Consider the following 26847-nt stretch of genomic DNA (forward strand, 5'->3'; position numbering starts at 1 on the left):
TGTGACGTCACGGCCCCGCCCCCGTGTAACATCACGCTCCGCCCCCTCAATGCAAGCCTATGGGAGGGGCGTAACAGCTGCCACGCCCCTGATCGCCAGTAATCAGGCCCGGAGAGAACGTGCTCCGGGAACTGATTGTAACGGGGTGTTGCGTGCAAGATCAAGGGTGTCCCCAGCGACGGGACCCCCACGATCAGACATCTTATCAGGATAGAGGATAAGATGTCTTAGCGCAGGAGTACCCCTTTAACCCCTTAACGACACAGGACGTATATTTACGTCCTGCGCCGGCTCCTGCGATATGAAGCGGGATCGCGCCGCGATCCCGCATCATATTGCGTCGGTCCCGGCGCTCATCAACGGCCGGGACCCGCGGCTAATACCACACATCGCCGATCGCGGCGATGTGCGGTATTAACCCTTTAGAAGCGGCGGTCAAAGCTGACCGCCGCTTCTAAAGCGAAAGTGAAAGTGACCCGGCTGCTCAGTCGGGCTGTTCGGGACCGCCGCGGTGAAATAATTTTTATACCATTAAAAAATGAATAAAAAGTGATCAAAAAGTCAGATCAAATCATACCGATAAAAACTTCAGATCACGGTGCAAAAAATGTGTCCTCATACCGCCCCGTACGTGGAAAAATAAAAAAGTTATAGGGGTCAGAAGATGACATTTTTAAACGTATACATTTTCCTGCATGTAGTTATGACTTTTTCCAGAAGTGCGACAAAATCAAAACTATATAAGTAGGGGATCATTTTAACCGTATGGACCTACAGAATAATGATAAGGTGTAATTTTTACCGAAATATGCACTGCGTAGAAACGGAAGCCCCCAAAAGTTACAAAATGGCATTTTTTCTTCGATTTTGTCGCACAATGATTTCTTTTTCCCTTTCGACGTGCATTTTTAGGTAAAATGACTAATGTCACTGCAAAGTAGAATTGGCGACGCAAAAAATAAGCCATAATATGGATTTTTAGGTGGAAAATTGAAAGGGTTATGATTTTTAAAAGGTAAGGAGGAAAAAACTAAAGTGCAAAAACTGAAAACTCCTGAGTCCTTAAGGGGTTAAGGTAAGCTCAAAGTCATCTTCATGTCAATTGTCAAGTCAGTCAAGTCAAGTCTTCTATATAGTCACCGTGGCCTGCACTAAAGTGTCTCTACATACTGCAAGTCCCAGCAAGCCTGCAAGGTCACCTCCTTGGGATATTGGCTGTTCTGCATAGACTGTGTCATCTGTCCACCCTCAATAAAGCTACCATTGTCCGTAACTTGGCGTTGGTGTATTCATTGCCCCCGTGCCTAGCCCAGGATACAGCGGTATTACCTTCGGGTTGTTAAGGCTAAACCCCACCCTGGTGTCACGACAAGAAGGGGTTAATAACATCTGCCTCTTGGGTTATAACAGCTACCCTGCATTGCACCCCGCTGACACAACACTACAACTCCCAGCATGTCAGGCATATTCAGAAATGGTAATTTTTTTTCACCCATAGGGAACAATTGAAATTGCAACAAAATTGAGTGATTACCTTAGTCCAGTGTTTCCCAACCAGTGTGCCTTCAGCTGTTGAAAAACTACAACTCCCAGCATGCCCATTTTGCTGTAAGTGACTCCAGCTCTATTATCACAGGGCTGAGAGGTGTTTGTCAGGTCGTAACCATAGTTCTGCAACAGACTGGACAAACAGGTATAACAATCCCCCAATCATTAGAATAAAGCGGAGACACGGGAAGTACCGTATTTTTCACCGTATAAGACGCACTTTTTCTTGGGGGGGAAAAGTTGGTGCGTCTTATACGGCAAATACACATTAAAACCGGCGGTCCCTGCGGCCATCAACGGCCGGGACCCGCGGCTAATACAGGACATCACCGATCGCGGTGATGCCCTGTATTAACCCTTCAGACGCGGCGATCAAAGCTGACCGCCGCGTCTGAAGCGAAAGTGACACTAACCCCGCTGCTCAGTCGCGCTGTTCGGGACCGCCGCGGTGAAATCGCGGCGTCCCGAACAGCTTAGAGGACACCGGGAGGGACCTTACCTGCCTCCTCGGTGTCTGCTCCTAGCCGGGATCCCGTGCATCGTCGGAGCTCTCCTTCTAGTTCATCACGTCGTCGCGCATGCCGTCCCGTCATCCAATAGGAGCGGCGTGCGTAGCGGCGTGTGTAGCGACGTGATGGCGGCGACGGAGAGCGAGGATACCGGGCAGCAGAGACGTTCCGGAGCGATGGGGACACGGCGACAACGATGGAGGGCGACATTCAGGGCAGCGGCGGGGACACGTGAGTATTACCTCCTATACCGGTGGTCTTTAACCTGCAGACCTCCAGATGTTGCAAAACTACAACTCCCAGCATGCCCGGACAGCCAACGGCTGTCCAGGCATGCTGGGAGTTGTAGTTTTGCAACATCTGATGGTCCGCAGGTTGAAGATCACTGTCCTATACTTTACATTGCAGTGGCGTTGCGACCCGGGTGCGGGGGGTGCGGCCCGCACCGGGTGACACCAACCTAATGGGGTGACACCAAGACGCTCCGCAGCACCCACACCCCCTCCCCAGCTACACTGACACCCCCCTATGTGCCCGACCGGCCTCCCATCCGTCAGCACACACCCCCTGTGCTGTGTGTGCGGTGCGCCCGTCCGTTAGCAACCCCCCCCCCTTTCAGTGCGCCCGTCCGTCATCACGCCCCCCCCTCACCTTCACCAGTACTGTGCCCGGCCTCCGCTCCCACGTCTGCGCCGGCCTTACGTCACACCGCATGGCCGCGCAGGGGGACGTCAGTTACGTCACTCGCATTGCGCCCGGTGAGAAGGATCGCTGCGCTGGATGGGTGAGTGTGTGTGTCTGTCTCTATCTATGTTTGTGTGTGTGACTGTGTGTGTGTGTGTGTCTGTGTGTGACTGTGTGTGTTTGTGTGACTCTCTGAGTGTGTGTGTGTGACTCTGTGTATTTGTGTGACTCTGTGTGTGACTGTGTGTTTGTGTGACTCTGTGTGTGTGTGTGTGACTCTGTGTGTGACTCTGTGTGTGTGTGACTCTGTGTGTGTGTGACTCTGTGTGTCTGTCTGTGAGTGTGTGTCTCTCTGACTGTGTGTGTTTGTGTGTGTGTCTCTCTGTGTTGTATGTGGTTTTTTTTGTGTGTGTGTGCATGTGTGTGTGTGTGTGTGGGGGGAGACTTTGACGCATTGTGGGGAACCTGCAAGGGAACCTGCGGCCTAATGTGGGGAGTCTATGCTACCTAATGTGCGGAGTATATACTACCTAATGTGCGGAGTATATGCTACCTAATGTGCGGAGTATATACTACCTAATGTGCGGAGTCTATGATACCTAATGTGGGGAGTCTATGCTAGCTAATGTGGGGAATCTGTGCTACCGAATGTGAGGAAACTGCTACCTAATGTGGGGAATCTGTGCTACCTAATATGGGGAAATTGCTACCTAATGTGGGGTAACTGGTACCTACCTAATGTGGGGAAACTGGTACCAAATGTGGGGAATCTATGCTGCCTAATGTGGGGAAACTGCTACCTACCTAATGTGGGGGAACTGCTGCCTACCTAATGCTCCCCCCCCTGGCAGTAGCACCCTCATCATCCGCCAGCAACTACCCCCCCCCCCCCCCAGCAGCACCTCCATCAGCAGATCCTGATGGTGGATGATGGCGGTGCTCCTGCCAGGAGGATGATCCTGCCGATGGATGATGGGGGTGATACTGCCAGGGGGGATGGCCAGTAGCACCCTCATCATCCTTCAGCAACACCCCCCCCAGTAGTAGCACCCCGATCATCCACTAGCAACACCACCAATACCCCCCTCCCGTGGTAATAGCATCAGCTAACGGATGTTGAGGGGTGTTACTGCGGTTGTGGTATTATATTCAGAGGGTGCACTGTATGGCAACGTTATATTCAGAGGGCGCAGTTTGTGGTAGTGTTATATTCAGAGGGCACAGTGGGTGGTAGTATTATATTCAGAGGGCGCAGTTTGGGTAGTATTATTAGAGATGAGCGAACTTACAGTAAATTTGATTCGTAACGAACTTGTCGGCTCAGCAGTTGATGACTTATCCTGCGTAAATTAGTTCAGCCTTCAGGTGCTCCGGTGGGCTGGAAAAGGTGGATACATTCATAGGAAAGATTCTCCTAGGACTGTATCCACCTTTTCCAGCCCACGGGAGCACCTGAAAGCTGAACTAATTTATGCAGGAAAAGTCATCAACTGCCGAGCCGAGAAGTTTGTGACGAGTTGAATTTACTGTAGTTTGCTCATCTCTAAGTATTATATTCAGAGGGCGCAGTGGGTGGTAGTAATATATTCAGAGTGTATAGTATGTGTTGGTATTATATTCAGAGGGTACAGTATGTGATAGTATTATATTCAGGGGTACAGTATGTGATAGTATTATATTCAGGGGTACAGTATGTGGCAGATTTATATTCAGAGGGTACAGTATGTGATAGTATTATATTCAGGGGTATAGTATGTGGCAGATTTATATTCAGAGTGTACAGTATGTGTTGGTATTATATTCAGAATGTACAGTGTGTGGTAGTATTATATTCAGTGGGTACGGTGTATGGAAGGTTTATAATCAAAGAGAATAGTGTATAGTAGTATTATATTTAGAGGATACAGTGTCTGGCAGGTTTATAATAATAATTGTTTTCATATAGAGGATGAGAATGCGCTGACATAGTGAGGAGACGTCTGGGCGTCACATTCTACAGACAGAAGTTTTAGCTGGACCTGGCGGTATGTACCATCTGAATTAGATAAGGGAAGACTATAGAGAAGACGTCACTGATATCATTGTACATTCTCCTCTCTATGTCCTATCAGAGCTGTAGTCACTTGTCAGTTCTACAGTTATGGTCAGTGAAACCACAACTCCCAGCATAACCTCACCACTGCATAAAGGGGTACTCTACTGGAAAACATTTTTTTTTAATCAACTGGTGCTACAAAGTTAAACAGATTTATAAATTACTTCTATTTAAAAATCTTAATCCTTCCAGTACTTATTAGCTGCTGTATAAGCGATTCACAGGAAGTTATTTTCTTTTTTAATTTCTTTTCTGTCTGACCACAGTGCTCTGTGCTGACACCTCTGTCCATGTCAAGAACTGTCCATAGTAGGAGCAAATCCCCATAGCAAACCTATCCTGCTCTGGACAGTTCCTGACATGGACAGAGGTGTCAGCAAATAGCACTGTGGTCAGACTGGAAAGAACTACACAACTTCCTGTGGAGCATACACCAGCTTATAAGTACTGTAAGTATTAAGATTTTAAATAGAAGTAATTTAAAAATCTGTTTAACTTTCTGGCACCAGTTGATATAAAAGTAAATGTTTTCCAGTGGAGTACCCCTTTAAGTAATTCTGGGAGCTGTATATTTAAATGGTGAAAACTTCTTTAACACTTTCCCATTCTGTGGCAACTGGTATATCTGATTATTATACTGGAATTTCTCACAATGCGCTACAACAGTGGTGTCTGTCACAATAGGCTAAAAACTTACTGGGGGGAGGGGGGAGGTATGGGGGTGACACCATTTTCTACCGCACCGGGTGACACCAACCCTAGCAACGCCACTGTTACATTGTATTTGGTTCAGAATCTTTATTTTCTAGATTTTCGTCTTATATGCCAGAGCGTCATATATGACGAAAAATACGGTATGTACAATGTGTTTCCTTTAATCCAACATTCGGTAATCTAGAAAATCTGATATTCTGACACTTGTTTGCATTACAGATCAGAAACGGAAAGAGAAGCAATGACGCTGCCATCCTGAAGCTTCTTCATCATATCTAAGAGGTCAGATATACAGTGGGACAAAAAAAGTATTTAGTCAGCCACCAATTGTACAAGTTCTCCCACTTATAAAGATGAGAGGCTGTAATTGTCATCATAGGTTATAACCTCAACTATGAGAGACAGAATGAGGAAAAAAATCCATAAAATCACATTGTCTGATTTTTAAAGAATTTATTTGCAAATTATGGTGGAAAATAAGTATTTGGTCAATAACAAAAGTTCATCTCAATACTTTGTTATTTCCCCTTTGTTGGCAATGACAGAGGTCAAACGTTTTCTGTAAGTCTTCACAAGGTTTTCACACACTGTTGCTGGTATTTTGGCCCATTCCTCCATGCAGATCTCCTCTAGAGCAGTGATGTTTTGGGGCTGTCGCTGGGCAACACGGACTTTCAACTCCCTCCAAAGGTTTTCTATGGGGTTGAGATCTGGAGACAGGATAGGCCACTCCAGGACCCTGAAATGCTTCTTACAAAGCAACTCCTTCATTGCCCAGGCAGGGTGTTTGGGATCATTGTCATGCTGAAAGACACAGCCACATTTCATCTTCAATACCCTTGCTAATGGAAGGAGGTTTTCACTCGAGATCTTATGATACATGGTCCTATTTATTCTTTCCTTTACACGGATCAGTCGTCCTGGTCCCTTAGCAGAAAAACAGCCCTAAAGCATGATGTTTCCACCCCATTCTTCACAGTAGGTATGGTGTTCTTTGGCTGCAACTCAGCATTTTTTCTCCTCCAAACACGACGAGTTGAGTTTTTACCAAAAACTTCTACTTTGGTTTCATCTGACCATATGACATTCTCCCAATCCTCTTCTGGATCATCCAAATGCTCTCTAGCAAACTTCAGACGGGTCCGGACATGTACTGGCTTAAGCAGGGGGACACATCTGGCACTGCATGATTTGAGTCCCTGGCGGCATAGTGTGTTACTGATGGTATCCTTTGTTACTTTGGTCCCAGCTCTCTGCAGGTCATTCACTAGGTCCCCCGTGTGGTTCTGGTATTTTTGCTTACCGTTCTTGCGATCATTTTGACACCACGGGGTGAGATCTTGCGTGGAGCCCCAGATCGAGGGAGATTATCAGTGGTCTTGTATGTCTTCCATTTTCTAATAATTGCTCCCACAGTTGATTTCTTCACACCAAGCTGCTTGCCTATTGCAGATTCAGTATTCCCAGCCAGGTGCAGGTCTACAATTTTGTTTCTGGTGTCCTTCGACAGCTCTTTGGTCTTGGCCATAGTGGAGTTTGGAGTGTGACTGTTTGAGGTTGTGGACAGGTGTCTTTTATACTGATAACAAGTTCAAACAGGAGCCATTAATACAGGTAACGAGTGGAGGACAGAGGAGACTCTTAAAGAAGAAGTTACAGGTCTGTGAGAGCCAGAAATCTTGCTTCTTTGTAGGTGACCAAATACTTATTTTCTACCATAATTTGCAGATAAATTCTTTAAATCAGACAATGTGATTTTATGGATTTTTTTTTTCTCATTATGTCTCTCATAGTTGAGGTATAACCTATGATGAAAATTACAGCCTCTCTCATCTTTTTAAGTGGGAGAACTTGCACAATTGGTGGCTGACTAAATACTTTTTTGCCCCACTGTACTATTGTAGGACAATGTAAAAGGGTTGGAGAATCAATGGGAATTTTACATCACCTTGCGCTTTTTTGCATCCATTTTTAATCAGTTTTTAGAGAGATTATCCAGGATTGTGTGCGGTATTGCAGCTAAGTTCCAATAAAGCGAAAGGAGCCAAGTTGTTATACCACATTCCTGCGCAGATTTTATGCACAGGATTTGTAACTGCCGATTAGAAGTTGTGTTCAGTCATTCAATTTACATTGAAATTGGCAGCAGAAAATCCTGTGCATTAAATATGGGTATGTGTGAACATACCCTTAGGTTGTATTTCCATATATATTTTCCTAAAATAAAAAAAACACACCTTCACACACAAAAAAAAACTCCCTGTTATTGTTCAATAAAAATATGCAGTTTTTAGTTTTTGTGGCGTTATTTTTTTTAATTTAATTTTTTTCAAGTGGGTCATAGTTTTGGCCTTTTTTTTTTTTTTTTATGCCATTCCCCCCTGTGCTTCTAAGATTTTTGTCCAAATAAACGGCATTGTCTCAACATGCTGCGATTTTGGAAAACTGTCACTGAGCCTAAAACCACAGAATAACGCCAAAGATGAGTGGAAAAAAAAGGAAAAAATACCAAGTGGGTTTGGTGTTTCATAAATCCCTATTGACTCTTTTTTTTTTTTTTTTTTCCAACATAAAAAATGCTGCGTGGCATTTGTGGCGTTTTTGAAAAAAAAAAAAATCCAATAGGTTTTGCAATTGCTTTCATTAGAAAATTGAAAAAAAAAAAACAGTTAAAAAACTACCCCCCTGCCTGCTTGGACACATACTAGTCCTGCTGTGTCCAGGCGTCATCTCCTATGTCATGGACACACTTCCTTGATTGACAGCTGTGAGTGCAGGGCTCCTCCCACTGTCATCTTGTGTCCCGCTACTGTCAGTGAGGACAAGCTGGGAGTTGTAGTTTTGCTAATGCTAGGGGAGATGTGAGCAGACAGCATACTGAGGGAGGGGGCGGAGACCTGCACAGTGAGGCCACGCCCCCTCCCTTTGAGAGGAATTCAGACTAGTGAGGTAAATTAAAAGTGTAATAAAATAAATAAATAAAGGTGCTAGACAAATAAACATTAGATGTACATGGTCAGGATTAGGTACTGAGTCATATATAAAAAAAAATGTTGTTGGATCTGACGGCTAAAAAAAAAACACTGTAAAAAAAAAAACACTGCGGCCATCGTACCCACATGGGTTTTTATTCTCTGGGTATGTTTTTTATTTTTTCCCCACAAATTGAGGCATTTCACTTCCCATAGACTTTTCTAGGTGATAAAAAAAAATGCCAGAAAAAATACTGCTTGTATGCATGTTTGTTGAGGGTGTGTTCACACGCTCTTTGTTTTTGTGGGTTTTCCGCAGCATATTTGAAAGGGGCGGGCTCTTCTCGGCTGTCCATAGCAGATCCGCCGCAAGCCCCATTGAAGTCAGTAGGGATTGAGGCGGATTTTCCGCAGCGTAAATTCCGCCACGGACAATCTGCTATGGACAGCCGAGAAGAGCCCGCCCCTTTCAAATACGCTGCGGAAAACCCACAAAGAGCGTGTGAACGCACCCTGAAGGTTTTTTTTCTGCATTTTTTTTGTAGAGATCATTGTTAAAGGGGTACTCCCTTGGAAGCCTATTTTTTTTTTTTAATCAACTGGTGCCAGAAAGTTGAACAGATTTGTAAATCACTTCTATTAAAAAATCTTAATCCTTCCAGTACTTTTTAGGGGCTGTATACTAAAGAGAAATCCAAAAAATAAATGCATTTCCTCTGATGTCATGACCACAGTGCTCTCTGCTGACCTCTGCTGTCCATTTTAGGAACTGTCCAGAGTAGGAGAGAATCCCCATAGCAAACATATGCTACTGAATTTTTTTCCATGTGAATGGGACCTGTCCAGCATAGAATGCATGCTCTGTCTACATCTTTGGGTCAGCATAGTAGGGACACAATAGGGATATAGATTGAACCTGATGGACTATGGTCTTTTTTCAAACTTATAAACTATGTAGCTGTGTTTAGAATGTATGTATTTTCCGCATCAGTCCATAGCACATAGAAGGAAATGTATCTACGGTATTTCTTGAGAACAGTGTTTAAAAAATGTCAGAGATGTGCAGTACCACCTTGCCGTCTGAAGGCGTCACTGTTACCCTTTCCCAGTTTTCCTTAGGACCTTCTTTTCTGTCCATACACAACAGTGACCCCTGCAGGCTGTCTTTTTCTTTTCTTTACACCATATATAACAGTGTTCCCCGGCCTGGTGCTCTCCAGTTATTGCAACACTATAACTGGAGGGCATGCTGGGAATTGTAGTATTGCCACAGGTTGGGGAACACTGATCTATGATGCAAAATGTTGATAGTGTACCTCGTTCTAGCGATCGGTCGGGGTCTGAACACCCAGACCCCAACCTATTAAAGTTTACGACATGTCTCTGTTAACCTCCAGGTGTTACAAAACTACAACTCCCAGCATGCCTGGACAGCATACGGGTATTCCTGCGGATTTCTTCTTCTCGGTAGTCTGGATTAATAACTTGGCTCATTTGGCGTAAACCTTGCGCTTTAATCTAGATAAGAAGGAATTTTAATTCTATCCGCTGAATATTTATCATGGCCACCAGCCAAGTGTGTCTGGAGGCCGCGGTCCCAATAACTCTTAAGATTTTCTTAATTTTACATTCCACTTCCATTTTCTTCACTGCGAACCAAGGGAAACAGTCCAACCATAGAGGAAGGAAATAATGTATCATTCTGTATCGCGGTGCGGGCACCGACATGTTTACGGTGTCACCTCATTTATATTCAACCAAAACTGAAAGGTGACGATTGTTACTGACAAAGAAGAAAAAAACGTAAATTACAGAATGTGGCAGCTTCAGCCGAATGTATTTACTGGAAATATGTGTTACAGATATACAACAGATCATTGCATAAATATTTAATACTCTTCCCCCTCCTCTCCTTCTCCCTCTCCTTCCACGCTGTCGGTGCCGACCTCTTCATAATCCTTCTCCAGGGCGGCCATGTCCTCTCGGGCCTCAGAGAACTCTCCTTCCTCCATACCCTCACCCACATACCAGTGCACAAAGGCACGCTTGGCATACATCAGGTCAAACTTGTGGTCCAGGCGAGCCCAGGCCTCGGCAATGGCGGTGGTGTTACTCAACATGCACACAGCGCGCTGCACCTTGGCCAGGTCTCCACCAGGAACCACAGTCGGTGGTTGGTAATTGATACCAACTTTGAACCCTGTTGGGCACCAGTCCACAAACTGGATGGAGCGCTTGGTCTTGATGGTGGCAATAGCAGCATTGACATCCTTGGGGACCACATCACCACGGTACAGCAGGCAGCAAGCCATGTATTTACCGTGTCTAGGGTCACATTTCACCATCTGGTTGGCCGGCTCGAAGCAAGCGTTGGTGATCTCAGCCACGGAGATCTGCTCGTGGTAAGCTTTCTCCGCAGAGATGACGGGGGCATAGGTGGCCAGGGGGAAGTGGATACGGGGGTAGGGCACCAGATTGGTCTGGAACTCTGTCAAGTCCACATTCAGAGCACCATCAAACCTGAGAGAGGCTGTGATGGAGGACACGATCTGACCGATCAGACGGTTCAGATTAGTGTATGTTGGGCGCTCAATGTCCAGGTTCCTGCGGCAGATGTCGTAGATGGCTTCATTGTCCACCATGAAGGCGCAGTCTGAGTGCTCCAGTGTGGTGTGGGTGGTGAGGACAGAGTTATATGGTTCAACCACAGCAGTGGAGATCTGGGGGGCTGGGTAGATGGCAAATTCGAGCTTGGACTTCTTGCCATAGTCAACAGAGAGACGTTCCATCAAGAGGGAGGTGAAGCCTGATCCAGTGCCACCACCGAAACTGTGGAAGATGAGGAAGCCCTGGAGACCTGTGCACTGATCGGCCTATGAGATATATATACAGAGATTACACAGCATTTGTACAGTAAATTTTAGTCCACAGCATAAACATCAACAAGCTTTATCTTCTTCTCCCGAAGACAATGAAAACATGCATCCTTGGCCATCCAGCCACCAACTAAACATACTAGAAGTACAATGAGGCTTAGAACATGACTAACTAGTTGAATTACCAGGTACAGATCGTATTCACCCCGTGAAGTTGGGTAACATGATAAGCCATTCTAGTTAATGTTTAAAAGGAGAAATCGGGTACATTACACCTTATCCCCTATCTAAAGAATCTCCTGCCTGGCAGCCTGGCTCTGCTCATGCATGGAGTGACCTCCACTCGGTGACCACCGTACACAGCTGTGGTCAGCACACTCCCTCCATGTATCTTTATGGGAGAGCCTGTATGCTGTATCTCCAGCTCACCCATAGAGATACATGGAGGGTGCGTGACGGCAACAGCTGTTCTAAGCGAAGGAAGAGCTGATGTTCTCACAACAAACTACTTAACAACAAAAGAAAAACAGCTGGGCACTGCTTGCGCTTAGAGCAAATGAAGGCTGACTGACTGTGTGGCAAACGGAGGTGGATACTATATGAAGGAAAAAAAGACAGACAAAAGTGCGCAGCAATGTGCCGTTATTCTGGTAGAATGGAGGAGCAATGTGGGTTAATCACAGTCTGCTCACCTTTAGTAGCCTCTCGCCCGTTATCAGGGTGGTTAGCCGGGGTGCAGCCAGGAGCTCTCCCGTCCGAAGTAGGTCTCAGGTCGGTCAGGTAGAATGGACAAAGATCCACGACTGTGGGTATGAAAAGGCTCCAATCGGCGCTTCTCCCGGGAGTTCCAGGAATATTAGTATGGCAAGGAACACTCGGATACTCGAGTGATGAAAGGACAATAAAATTTATTCACATAAAAAAAGAGCTAGGACTACGCGTTTCAAGGGGAGTGACCCCCTCTTCATCAGGACCTGATGAAGAGAGGGTCACTCCCCTTGAAACGCGTAGTCCTAGAGCTTTTTTATGTGAATACATTTTATTGTCCTTTCATCACTCGAGTATCCGAGTGTTCCTTGCCATACTAATATTCCTGAAACTCCCGGGAGAAGCGCCGATTGGAGCCTTTTCATACCCACAGTCGTGGATCTTTGTGCAAACGGAGGTGGATGCAATGCAAAACAGGCAATCTGGTGGTGCTACACGGAAAGGTAAAAGCATATGCACAATGAACTGAAAGAAGGAAGAAAGGGAGCACCCACCTGGAGATCTTGCTGTGTAGATTTATTCAAGGTTCAGATCACGAGCATCAGCATCCCTTCACTCCGTGATCCGAGCAGAGCTGGAACGGCAGGAGCTGGCCAGCTCCTGCCGTTCCAGCTCTGCTCGGATCACGGGGTGATGGGATACTGAGGTTCGTGATCTGAACCTTGAATAAATCTACACAGCAAGATCTCCAGGTGGGTGCTCCCTTTCTTCCTTCCTTCCTTCAGTTCGTTCTCACAACAAGGCTTCAGAACACTGGGTGCCAGGCAGGAGATGATGGGGGTCCGACCACTGCAGAAGGTTTTTCTTTACTGTAAGAGCAGTGAGACTATGGAACTCTCTGTCAGAGGAAGTGGTCATAGTGAACTTACTACAGGACATCAGGAGGGGCCGGGATCAAGTCCTGGAGTGGTACGACGGTGGAAACTTAAAAAAAAAAAAAAAAAGATATCAACTGGTGCCAGAAAGTTAAACAGATTTGTAAATTACTTATATTAAAAAAATCTTAATCCTTCCAGTACTTATTAGCTGCTGAATACTACAGAGGAAATTCTTTTCTTTTTGGAACACAGAGCTCTCTGCTGACATCACGAGCACAGTGCTCTCTGCTGACATCTCTGTCCATTTTAAGAACTGTCCAGTGTAGGAGAAAATCCCCTTAGCAAACATATGCTGCTCTGGACAGTTCCTAAAATGGACAGAGATGTCAGCAGAGAGCACTGTGCTCGTAATGTCAGCAGAGAGCTCTGTGTTCCAAAAAGAAAAGAATTTCCTCTGTAGTATTCAGCAGCTAATAAATACTGGAAGGATTAAGATTTAGATTTTTTTTAATGGAAGTCATTTACAAATCTGTTTAACTTTCTGGCACCAGTTGATTTAAAATAAATAAATAAAAGTTTTCCACCGGAGTACCCCTTTAACTAAACATTGCAGGATATAAAGCAGAACTCGATAGATGTATGTGTCTGTTTTCACCTCACACACCATGTTACTTTCTCACTGTAATAGATTACCTGGCTATTAGGCCTACTACTACTACTACTACTGCACCACAGACAAGCATCTTGTTATCTCATTGTCATGGAAACCACAGCCCCGAAACCCTGACTGTGGAGGAGCCTCAGATCCCATATATATATATATATATATATATATATATATATATATATATATATATATACACAGACAAAAGATACGTAATGTACCCTATAGGGGGAGATTTATCAAAATCTGTGGAGAGGCAAAATTGCCCAGTTGCCCATAGCAACCAATCAGATCGCTTCTTTCATTTTTCATAGGCCTTGTTAAGAATGTGAGAAGGAACCTGATTGGTTGCTATGGGCAACTCAGCAACGTTGACTCTCCACAGGTTTTGATAAATCTCCCCCACATGTGAGTGTATGTATATTACAGGACAAGTAATGTAACCTGTGTGTGTATGTGTATATATATATATATATATATATATATATATATATGTCTGTGTGTATGTATGTATATGTGTATGTTTGTATATATGTGACTGGAGAAATTTTGCAACACATGTTACTTATATGTCAACTAAAAACATAGTAGAGTTAAAGGGGTACTCCGCTGCTCAGCGTTTGGAACAAAATGTTCCGAATGCTGAGAGCCAGTACCGGGAGTTCGTGATGTCATTGTCCTGCGCCTCATGATGTCACGCCCCACCCCTCAATGCAAGTCTATGGGAGGGGGCGTGACAGCCGTCACGCCCCCTCCTATAGACTTGCATTGAGGGGGCGGGGCGTGACATCATGAGGGGCAGGACAATGACGTCACGAGCTCCCGACGCCGGCTCTAAGCATTTGGAACATTTTGTTCCAAACGTTGAGCAGCGGAGTACCCCTTTAACTCAACCCTAATCTACTTCCTTATGTGAGGGTCGGGGTTTTTGCTCTGAAGTCTATGTAACTTCCGGTACATGTCCTCCTGATCGTGTTACTATTGGGCTGCAGAGATTGCCCAGGACTTTTACACATCCCGCCACTTGTCCAGCACGCAAGTGCAGAGAATAGTTAGTGTGTGGGGGCAGGATATTAGGACAGGATATGAGGTCATAGGGGGAGATTTATCAAAACTCAAGGGTCAAGTCCTGCAGGAATGTGTGGGAACTGAGTTCCTGTACTTTTTTCACATCATCAACACCTTTCCCATTAGCAGGACCAGCCCTTCATTAGAAAACTTGAGTGAGTTCCCACAGTTATTTTTCCCAGCACTTGACCCCTGTCAAAACCTGCCTATAGCAACCAATCAGATTGTTTCTTTAATTTTGCAGAACCCTTAGTAAAAATGAAAGAAGCGATCTGATTGGTTGCTATGGGCAACTGGGTCCATGGCTCGGGTTTTGATAAATCTTCCTTTAATGTGAAATCGGGATAAGAGGATGGGATTTGATGTCGAGATATGAGGGCAGGATATGAGGTCAGCATATGAGGACAAGATATAAGGACGGGATATGACTTTGGTAAATGAGGATGGGATATGAGGATGAGATGTATAGTTGGGATATGAGAATAGGATATGAGGTCTGGATATGAGGATGAGTTATGAGGTTAGGATATGAGGTCAGAATATGAGAAAAGGATATGATGTTGGGCTATGAGAACGGGATATGAGGTGGGGACATGAGGACGGGATATGAGGCCAGGATAAGAGGATGGGATATGAGGATGGGATATAATGGTGGAATATGAGGATGGGATATGAGGTCAGGATATGATGATGGGATAAGAGGACGGGATATGAGGACGGGTCGGGATATGAGGACGTGATATGATGACAGGATTTAAAGACTGCATATGAGGTCGGGATATGTGGATGAGATACAAGAACGATATATGAGGAAAGAACGCACCAGCTTGCGGGTCCTGTCCAGCACCAGGTCAATGATCTCCTTGCCAATGGTGTAATGGCCTCGGGCGTAGTTATTGGCGGCGTCTTCCTTGCCGGTGATGAGCTGCTCCGGGTGGAACAGTTGTCTGTAGGTTCCAGTCCTCACCTCATCTGTAGGACAGAAATAATAGAGGTTTCTATGTGAGATCCAGAACTGTCTGTCCCAATCATCTCTCCAGAACTTCACCCACATCTCTTCTACCCAACAGCCATAGTCAGAGCTGATGTACTCACCTATCACAGTGGGCTCCAGGTCCACAAACACAGCGCGGGGGACATGTTTACCAGCCCCCGTCTCACTGAAGAAGGTGTTGAAGGAATCGTCTCCTCCACCGATGGTCTTATCACTGGGCATCTGCCCGTCTGGCTGGATACCATGCTCCAAGCAGTACAACTCCCAGCAGGCATTTCCCATCTGAACTCCAGCCTGACCAACATGGACTGAGATGCACTCCCTCTGTAAAGTTAAAAGGATGTAGTGAGAACCAATACTTAGGAAAAAAATTCTTATGAGAATGTAATCATTTTAGTTATACACTTAAAGGGTGGAAAAATTATTTTTCTAAATCAACTGGTGCCAGAAAGTTATACAGACCTGTAAATTACTTCTATTTATCAGCTGCTTAATGCTCCAGAGGAAGTTGAGTTGTTCTTTTCTGTCTCTCCACAGTGCTCTCTGCTGACACCTCTGTCTATGTCAGGAACTGTCCAGAGCAGGAGCAAATCCCCATAGCAAATATCTCCTGCTCTGGACAGTTCCTGACATGGACAGAGGTGTCAGCATGGAGCACTTTGGTCAGACTGTAAAGAACTACACAACTTCCTTTAGAGCATTCAGCAGCTGGTAAGTACTGGAAGGATTAAGATTTTTGCTTGTATCAGTTTCAACTATCTCTCCCCCCCACCCCCCATCTTCCTAGATGGTATGGACCAGCACATCCCACCACATATAGGGTCACTCACCATGATGTTGATAGTCTGAGCCTTAAGCTACTGCTGTCATGACTGACGCTTACGTGGACCCTTATATAATGTGGGAGGCAGGAGTGTCCCCGTAACCGGATATATTGATCGGAAAGCTGTCCAGGTAACGCTGGTGAAATGTCTCCAGGACACAATGTCCCCAGCCACGAACAATCAAATCATTCCAATTCATGAAATGTAGCGACTGATTATTGTGAAGAATAAGAATGATGAATAAAAGTATGAGAACTTGATGCAATGTATCAGTGGTGGTAGTTGTAGAAACAGCTCGCTGGTCACAGTGTATCAACAAATGTATCAATAGGAATCAACAAAGCTTCTGTATCAGATGACAAATGTAAAACCTCAAGGACAAAACTCCGAGCACCAATAAGAGGCAAGAAATTACCATGAGGCCTCAGCCCAGGTACAACTACATACACAACCATACAGCCATAATGGGTAAGGCAAGTGTGAACTGTGGACAATACCATCTCATGCTCTCATAATGTGCTCAACGTCTACGAATATGTCCACCTCTCATCACCGTAAAATGTTGACTCACGTAAATTACTTGAATTATATACTGTATTATACTCCAGAGCTGTACTCACTATTCTGCTGGTGGGATCACTGTGTACATACATTACATTACTTATCCTGTACTGATCCTGAGTTATATCCTGTATTATACTCCAGAGCTGTACTCACTATTCTGCTGGTGAGATCACTGTGTATATACATTACATTACTTATCCTGTACTGATCCTGAGTTATATCCTGTATTATACTCCAGAGCTGCACTCACTATTCTGCTGGTGAGGTCACTGTGTACATACATTACATTACTTATCCTGTACTGATCCTGAGTTATATCCTGTATTATACTCCTGAGCTGTACTCACTATTCTGCTGGTGAGGTCACTGTGTACATACATTACATTACTTATTGTTACGCCGAGCGCTCCGGGTCCCCGCTCCTCCCCGGAGCGCTCACAACATCCTCGCTACGGCAGCGCCCCGGTCAGATCCACTGACCGGGTGCGCTGCGATACCGCCTCCAGCCGGGATGCGATTCGCGATGCGGGTGGCGCCCGCTCGCGATGCGCATCCCGGCTTCCGTACCTGACTCGCTCTCCCTCGGTCCTGTCCCGGCGCGCGCGGCCCCGCTCCCTAGGGCGCGCGCGCGCCGGGTCTCTGCGATTTAAAGGGCCACTGCGCCACTGATTGGCGCAGTGGTTCCAATAGTGTCTTCACCTGTGCACTCCCTATGTATACCTCACTTCCCCTGCACTCCCTCGCCGGATCTTGTTGCCCTTGTGCCTAGTGAAAGCGTTCCCTTGTGTGTTCCTAGCCTGTGTTCCAGACCTCCTGCCGTTGCCCCTGACTACGATCCTTGCTGCCTGCCCCGACCTTCTGCTACGTCCGACCTTGCTTTTGTCTACTCCCTTGTACCGCGCCTATCTTCAGCAGTCAGAGAGGTTGAGCCGTTGCTAGTGGATACGACCTGGTTACTACCGCCGCAGCAAGACCATCCCGCTTTGCGGCGGGCTCTGGTGAACACCAGTAGTAACTTAGAACCGGTCCACTAGCACGGTCCACGCCAATCCCTCTCTGGCACAGAGGATCCACCTCCTGCCAGCCGGCATCGTGACACTTATCCTGTACTGATCCTGAGTTATATCCTGTATTATACTCCAGAGCTGTACTCACTATTCTGCTGGTGAGGTCACTGTGTACATACATTACATTACTTATCCTGTACTGATCCTGAGTTATATATCAGACAGGAGGCTCATATCTTATGCATTATTCTTTCTTTAATAATGCCCATAGCAGAACAATTCAGTAATCAATTCAATGTAAAACAAAAAACTACAACTCCCAGCAGTCCCAGGACCACAGCGGCCACTCCTCACCTGTAGCCCCTATATAAGGACTGCCCACATATAGATCCGCCTCTTTCTCTCTGCTCATAGCAGAGCATACAAGCTAAGTACTTCTGTGATTACATAGTTTTTTCCTTTATTTCTCGTATAATAGCTTTATAGAGGTCTTTTGCGTTGTGGGAGCGATTCTCTTTCTCCCCTTCACATATTGTTTTACTTTTCCTCTGTTGTCGGACAGCGGCATCTCCGGTGCTAGTTTTTCCCTTGCGCCGGTATTCCACTCCTCTATTCTCTCTCTCTTTTTCCCCTTCTCACCGCTCTGATCCTTCTGCCCCTTCCCCCCCCCCCCCCTTCCGGCGCCATTTTACCTGCGCCTCAGTCTTCTCCTCATCCTTCTTCTTCGCGTTTTTGCACGCGCGGGAAAGGGGCGGATCCTCCGAGGTGTCGGTCGCGTCTTCATTCGCGGCCTACGCTCGGAGAGGGGCGGGGTTTTGCCCACGTCACTGGGAGGCGCTCCAATCGGGGCCCAGTCGGACGTAGTCTCGCGAGACTTCGTCCCTGGGTGCAGGGACTCTCAGACTCGCCTCCCACCGCTGCGCCAGTGCAACGCTAGCGGTGTGGAGGACGGAGCCTGAACTTAGCAGTGTCAGCATTTGCCTGTAGGTAGATCCTTGCCCCTTTTTTGTTAGGACAGGAATTTATTCCTTCTCCTCACTTCAGGTTCAGCATTATTTAACCCTATACACCTGTATTCCAGATTTTTATCAAAACAGACTTACTATTAACCTGTCATTCACCATGGCTGAGGAGCCTTCATCCGTTCCCCTCAGAGGGGAGAGTTCCTCTTTAGATTCTGCCCAATTCATGACCGCCAATCAAATACAGGATTTAATTAATAAATCAGTTCAGGCGGCTCTGGCCTCCGCCATGGTGCCCTCCGGATCGCAACAAGCGGTGTCCGGTATGTCTATCCCGCCATTTCAGGGCGGAGAACCACCAATTAAAAAAGGCAAGGTTTCCCATAAAAGGAAGCATACCTTGGCGACATCTGACTCCCCGGCAGGGGAAGATAATAATGTGCTCCAGGCAGCTCCTACCCCGGTCTGCCAACCCCAGCATCCATCAGACTCCACTCGACCCTTGGGCCTCAGGGAGTTACAAGAGAAGAGGCACAGGTCCGCTAGGCGGACCAAACCCGACTCGTACGTAGATTCCTCTGATGAGGATTCGTCGGGTTCATCCAGCGAGTCTGACGACTATGAGTCCACTCCTACTAATGAGGATGCTGGGGATACGGCGTTTGACACTGACGCCAACCCTGCTACGCAGGGCAATGTAATCCTAGACTCCTTAGCTGAACCCCTTTTTCATCCTGATTCGATCTCTCATCCAAGATCGGGCGAATGGTCCCCGCTCCCCCACGTGGCCCAGTATGTGGAGCTCTGGGCTCGTAAATCCCTGGACAGGACCAGCCGTAACAAGCTGAGGGCTGAGTGTCCTAGACCCTTTATTCCCAATAAGGTGGTGGCAACCCCCGAGGTGGATCCCATCTTGACGAAATATCTGATGAAATCGGGTAAATTCCCTAAAAAGGGAATAGAACGCTCTTTTAAAACCATTCAAGAGCGTATTTTGGACTTAACCCCTTAAGGACCGGAGGTTTTTCCGTTTTTGCATTTTCGTTTTTTGCTCCTTGCCTTTAAAAAATCATAACTCTTTCAAATTTACACCTAAAAATCCATATGATGGCTTATTTTTTGCGCCACCAATTCTACTTTGTAATGACGTCAGTCATTTTGCCCAAAAATCTATGGTGAAGCGGGAAAAAAAATCATTGTGCGACAAAATTGAAAAAAAAAACGCTGTTTTGTAACTTTTGGGGGCTTCCGTTTCTACGTAGTACATTTTTCGGTAAAAATGACACCTGATATGTATTCTGTAGGTCCATACGATTAAAATGATACCCTACTTATATAGGTTTGATTTTGTGGGACTTCTGGAAAAAATCATAACTACATGCAGGAAAATTAATACGTTTAAAATTGTCATCTTCTGACCCCTATAACTTTTTTATTTTTCCGTGTATGGGGCGGTGTGAGCACTCATTTTTTGCGCCGTGATCTGAAGTTTTTAACGGTACCATTTTTGTATTGATAGGACTTATTGATCACTTTTTATTCATTTTTAAATGATATAAAAAGTGACCAAAAATGCACTATTTTGGACTTTGGAATTTTTTTGCGCGCACGCCATTGACCGAGCGGTTTAATTAATGATATATTTTTATAATTCGGACATTTCCGCACGCGGTGATACCACATATGTTTATTTTTATCTTTATTTACACTGTGTTTTTTTTATTATTGGAAAAGGGGGGTGATTCAAACTTTTAATAGGGGAGGAGTTAAATGATCTTTATTCACTTTTTTTTTTCACTTTTTTTTTGCAGTGTTATAGGTCCCATAGGGACCTATAACACTGCACACACTGATCTTCTATGTTGATCACTGGTTTCTCATAGGAAACCAGTGATCGACGAATCTGCCGGATGACTGCTCATGCCTGGATCTCAGGCACTGAGCAGTCATTCGGCGATCGGACAGCGAGGAGGCAGGAAGGGGCCCTCCCGCTGTCCTGTCAGCTGTTCGGGATGCCACGATTAGCCGCGGCTATCCCGAACAGCCCGACTGAGCTAGCCGGGAACTTTCACTTTCACTTTTAGCCGCGCGGCTCAGCTTTGAGCGCGCGGCTAAAGGGTTAATAGCGCGCGGCGCCGCGATCGGCACTGCGCGCTATTAGAGGCGGGTCCCGGCTTCACTATGACGCCGGGCCCGCCATGATATGACGCGGGGTTACTGTGTAACCCCGCGTTATATCAGAAGAGCAGGACCAATGACGTACCGGTACGTCCTTGGTCCTTAAGGGGTTAATGGGCCCTCTCACTAAGATACTCAACCTGTCTGAGCAGGCCGCAACGACGGATCAACCCGTTGATACCCGTCAACTCCGTGGGTGGGCCCAGAGGGCCATATGTCTAGTGGGTACTGCCAACACCACCTGCTCGGTTGAGCGGCGACGGTCGATTCTTATGCGCCTCGACCCGCAGCTGTCCCACCTGGCTGAGACCGAGTCTGGTCCTGCAGCAGCAGGGATGCTTTTTGGGGACAACCTAATGAAAGACATTAACAGGTTTGTCGGCCTGTTTACGGGCTTGGATAAAGCCCAGACTTCAATAAAAAAATCGGGGACCAGTAAGATTTTTCCCCGGGCCGGCAGAGGTAGAGGCCGATCTGCCGGCCGCACCTCCTCCTATAGGCCACAGGGCAGACCCTCTGCCCAATACCAATATCACCAGGCTCCTCCGTCCTACACCGTCCCAATGGCACAACCGTCGCCTTTCTTCCCACCTAGAGGCCGACCCTGGCGCGGACGTGGCGGACGTGGGACCCCCGTTCCCGTCCTCCTACCGGTAAGTGCACCTTGTATCCCACATTCTCACATGCCTGTGGGGGGGCGTCTGATGTATTTTTCCCACGCCTGGTCTGCGATTACGGCAGACGCGTCGATTCTTCAGACAGTAGCGGGATTTCACATAGAACTCCAATCCTTACCGGTTCTAGGTGTGCGACGACTCCCTATCCGATTTTCAAAACAAAGCGTTGTTCTCATAGACAACGAGATCCAAGATCTCCGATCCAAACAGGCGATCCGGGAGATCGATCTATCTTCCCTAGGATTCGTAAGCAACCTTTTCCTTGTGAAGAAAAAAGGGGGCGGTTACCGTCCAGTCATAAACCTTCGGGACCTAAACCAACATGTCACGTATCGCCATTTCAAGATGGAGGGAATTCACTCCCTTCGCGATCTGTTGCAACCAGGAGACTGGCTAGTGAAGGTAGACTTGAAGGATGCCTACCTCACCGTCCCTATCCACCAAGAGTCGCAACATTTTCTTCGTTTCCTCTGGAAAGACCGCATGTGGCAGTTTACTTGCCTTCCGTTCGGCCTTTCGTCCACCCCGTGGTGTTTCACCAAACTGATGAAACCGGTGGTGGCATCTTTGAGGAGCAGAGGGGTACGTGTGATCATTTATCTAGACGACCTCCTCATCATGGCTCGCTCCAAAGCTCAGGCCTCCCTCCACATGTCGTGGACGGTATCGTTGCTGCAGGGTCTGGGCTTCATAGTCAACCGAGAAAAGTCGGTTTTGGTCCCAAAGCAGGAGATGGTGGCAGGAGATTGGCTTCTTGGTGGACACCAACCGTGCGTTCTCCGCCTCCCCAAATCCAAACTGGCCCTGATCCGCAAAGAGATCAGGACAGTCTTGCGCAAAGGGTGCTTATCCTTAAGGATACTAGCATGTTTGGTGGGGCTTCTAGCGGCCTCTATCCAAGCTATCTTCCCGGCCCTTTACACTACAGGGCCCTTCAGAGACTCAAGATCATGCATCTGCGCCAGGGCCTCAGATACACGGACGAGGTGCCCCTTTGTCCGGCAGCTATCGAGGAGTTGCAATGGTGGCTTCGTCATGCCGTCGAGTGGAACGGCAAAACCATATTCAACTCCTGTCCGGACATCATCATAGAGTCGGACGCGAGCCGCCTCGGCTGGGGTGCTCGGTGCGGGGAGGCTTCCACAGGAGGGACTTGGTCCGCCACGGAGGTCGACCTGCACATCAATGCCTTAGAACTTCTGGCTGCATTTTTTGCCGTCAAGAGCATCATGCCACAGGCGTCCAATTGTTGTGTATTGTTACTCATGGACAACGTGGCGGCGGTTCAGTACGTCAACCGCCTAGGGGGCACCAGGTCCAGGATCCTAGCGGATCTTGCCAAGGACTTCTGGCATTTCTGCCTAGACCGCAACATTATCCCTGTAGCGGAGTACATTCCGGGGGTCTCCAACACGGTGGCCGATTGGAATTCTCGCTATTTACTAGATTCCAGCGACTGGCGGCTGGATCGGTCCGTTTTCCTACGGTTGAGGCAGCTTTGGGGTCCATTATGCACGTATCTTTTCGCTTCTCGCCTCAATCACCAACTACCTCGCTTTTTCAGCTGGAGGCCGGACCCGGAGGCGTCGGCAGTCAACGCTTTCCGTCTCATCTGGCCCAAGGGAACGCATTATGCGTTTCCCCATTCCAGATGATCTCCAGGGTTCTCCTACATACGATGAACCAGAGAGCGACGATTGTGCTGATCACACCTTGGTGGCCGACACAGCCGTGGTTCCCTCTTCTTCTGGGGATGGCTGTGGATTATCCCAGACTTCTACCCCAATTTCCACAGCTCCTCTCCAACCCGACCGGGGGTCTCCACCCTCTGGTAGTGGAGGGCAACCTACCTCTCCTAGCGTGGTTGGTTTCGGGGTCCCGGATGCGGATCACGACTTTTCAAGATCAGCTAGGGATCTCCTCGCCCTGGCCTGGGCCCCTGGGACTAGATCGGCTTATCGATCAGCCTGGAGACTCTCGGTTCGTTGGTGTGATCAACGACAGATTTATCCCATACATGCACCTGTGTCTGTAGTGGTGAACTACTTGTCAGATTCTTTTGAATCTGGCAAATCTTATAGTTCCATCAACGTATACCGATCGGCTATTGCGGCTTACCATTGCCCAGTGGACTCTTTGCCAGTGGGCAAACATCCGCTGGTGTGTAGGCTTTTGCGCGGCATAAAGTTCAAGCATCCCCCTCGGCCTAGATATCAGTCGACCTGGGATGTCTCCAGGTTGCTCAATATGTTTGCGGCATGGGAGGACAATGACGTACTTTCATTAAAACTGTTGTCATATAAACTGACTGTCCTTTTATGTTTGGTGTCTATCAAACGCGTCTCAGATGTGAAGGCTTTGGACATCTCTAGGCGTCAATTTTCGCCTCAGGGAGTCAGGTTTTCGGTGGTCCGACGGACCAAGACGGGTATCCACTTGGTGTTTTACCCATTTTTTCCTGCGCACCCTCGGCTTTGCGTGGTTCGCTGCCTGCAGGCGAACGAATCGCAGACTGCAGATCTGCTTTCTCCGGATTTCTCTCAACTTCTTCTCTCTTACCTCAGACCTCACCATCCGGTGACTTCCACTACTCTGGCGCGATGGGTGCTTTCTGCCATGGATATGGCGGGCATAGACGTCTCCCTGTTTGGAGCTCATTCTTCTAGGGGTGCTATGGCTACTAAAATAGTCGCAGCAGGGGGCTCCCTTTTTGACTTGCTCATGGCGGCTGATTGGTCTTCAGAGACCACCTTTCGCCGGTTCTACTTCAGGCCGGAGGGCCATGTTTCCATGTCGGTTTTAGAATGCTATATCTGGTTTTTGTTTTGTTCTGTCTCGCTACTTGTTAGCTTTGAACTTGCATAAGATATGAGCCTCCTGTCTGATATATAAATCTAGATTTTCCTAGCTTGTGATGGAAAATATTAGTTATATGAAGACAGGAGGCAAGTATCTTCCCTCCCTACCCACCCTGTTACTATTTTTGTTCTATTTTCAGGATACTGAGTACATTGGCTGTTTTCCTGACTACGGATGACCTGTTGATTACGCACTGCTTGGGTTCACTACAGTCCCCGTTGGGACGAAGTAAGGCCTTCGTTTGGCCTTGTTTTCCTGAGTTCCGGGCCGGCCGGCCGAAGATTCAAGGAGCGGTGGGGACGTCTGGCTGGAGTTCGGGTTCCTGTGCGGCTCTGATTCGCATGAAGAAAGAGGAGGATCTATATGTGGGCAGTCCTTATGTAGGGGCTACAGGCGAGGAGTGGCTGCTGTGGTCCTGGGACTGCTGGGAGTTGTAGTTTTTTCTTTTATATTCAATTGATTGCTGAATTGTTCTGCTATGGGCATTATTAAAGAAAGAATAATGCATAAGATACTCGTCTCCTGTCTTCATATAACTAATATTTTCCGTCACAAGCTAGGAAAATCTAGATTTATATCCTGTATTATACTCCAGAGCTGTACTCACTATTCTGCTGATGGGGTCACTGTGTACATACATTACATTACTTATCCTGTACTGATCCAGAGTCATATCCTGTATTATACTCCAGAGCTGTTCTCACTATTCTGCATGTGGGGTCACTGTGTACATACATTACATTACTTATCCTGTACTGATCCTGAGTTATATCCTGTATTATATTCCAGAGCTGTACACACTATTCTGCTGGTGAGATCACTGTGTACATACATTACATCACTTATCCTGTACGGATCCTGAGTTATATCCTGTATTATACTCCAGAGCTGTACTCACTATTCTGCTGGTGAGGTCACTGTGTACATACATTACATTACTTATCCTGTACTGATCCTGAGTTATATCCTATATTATACTCCAGAGCTGTACTCACTATTCTGCTGGTGGGGTCACAGTGTATATACATTACATTACTGATCCTGTACTGATCCTGAGTTATATCCTGTATTATACTCCAGAGCTGTACTCACTATTCTGCTGGCGAGGTCACTATGTACATACATTACATTATATCCTGTGAATCTTTTATTAGAAAAATATAAATCATAACAAACACAAAACCAACACAACTTTTCCATAACGGAAAACAACGACATGAAATAACATAAACCCATACTTTTCATTTAAATAAAAGAATAAAAATCCTGCCTAAACGGCCAGCCCAAATTTTCCTAAAATTACTAGTACTACACCATACATAACTAAACACCCTCACATGCATGCATACCTAATGTGCAAAAAATAAAACAATTAAATAAAAAATAAAATAAAAAATAGCACTATTTAGCTTTAACTAAAAAACACCCAAACTTGGGAAAATCACACATTACAAAAACACAACAAAAACACAACAAGCACTCCCACGGCACACGATTTCTTTTCTATTTTTGAAACTTAAAAAAAAATCAAAAAATTTTTTTTCCAATAATAATACTATATTGCACACATACTACACACATGCACACACAAAACCATTTAAAAAACTAAATCTACAACTCAAAAACACCCAAACTTGGGAAAATCACATATTACAAACAGAAAACACAACAAGCATTCTCACTGCACACCAATTTTTTTTCTCTCTTCTTTTTATAACATTAATAATACTATACACACACATACATATCTTTACTACCAAAAAAAAAAAAAAAAAAATGGTTCGACTGCCATCTATCACTACTATAAACACTATATAAAACACTATATAATACACAAACCAAGATATCAAATGAAATAAACAAAAATATAATATTTACTATGCATACTATATACATATAACCTACAGTGGGGATCAAAAGTTTGGGCACCCCAGGTAAAAATTTGTATTAATGTGCGTAAAGAAGCCAAGAAAAGATGGAAAAATCTCCAAAAGGCATCACATTACAGATTAGACATTCTTATAATATGTCAACAAAAGTTAGATTTTATTTCCATGATTTACACT

General features: G+C 46.1%; 1 protein-coding gene across 1 annotated transcript; it reads right to left on the minus strand.

Moving 5' to 3' along the window:
* Positions 1-10346: 10346 nt before the first annotated feature.
* On the minus strand, positions 10347-16735 carry LOC130284719 (tubulin alpha-1A chain-like). Its single transcript, XM_056535389.1, has 4 exons — positions 16541-16735; positions 15812-16034; positions 15540-15688; positions 10347-11395 (listed from the first exon to the last, which is right to left on the minus strand). Exons 1-4 carry the CDS (start codon positions 16541-16543, stop codon positions 10412-10414), a joined length of 1359 nt encoding a protein of 452 aa, XP_056391364.1. The 5' UTR covers positions 16544-16735; the 3' UTR covers positions 10347-10411.
* Positions 16736-26847: the final 10112 nt, after the last annotated feature.

Source organism: Hyla sarda, chromosome 8 (assembly GCF_029499605.1).
Source record: "Hyla sarda isolate aHylSar1 chromosome 8, aHylSar1.hap1, whole genome shotgun sequence".
Taxonomy (NCBI): Eukaryota; Metazoa; Chordata; class Amphibia; order Anura; family Hylidae; genus Hyla; species Hyla sarda.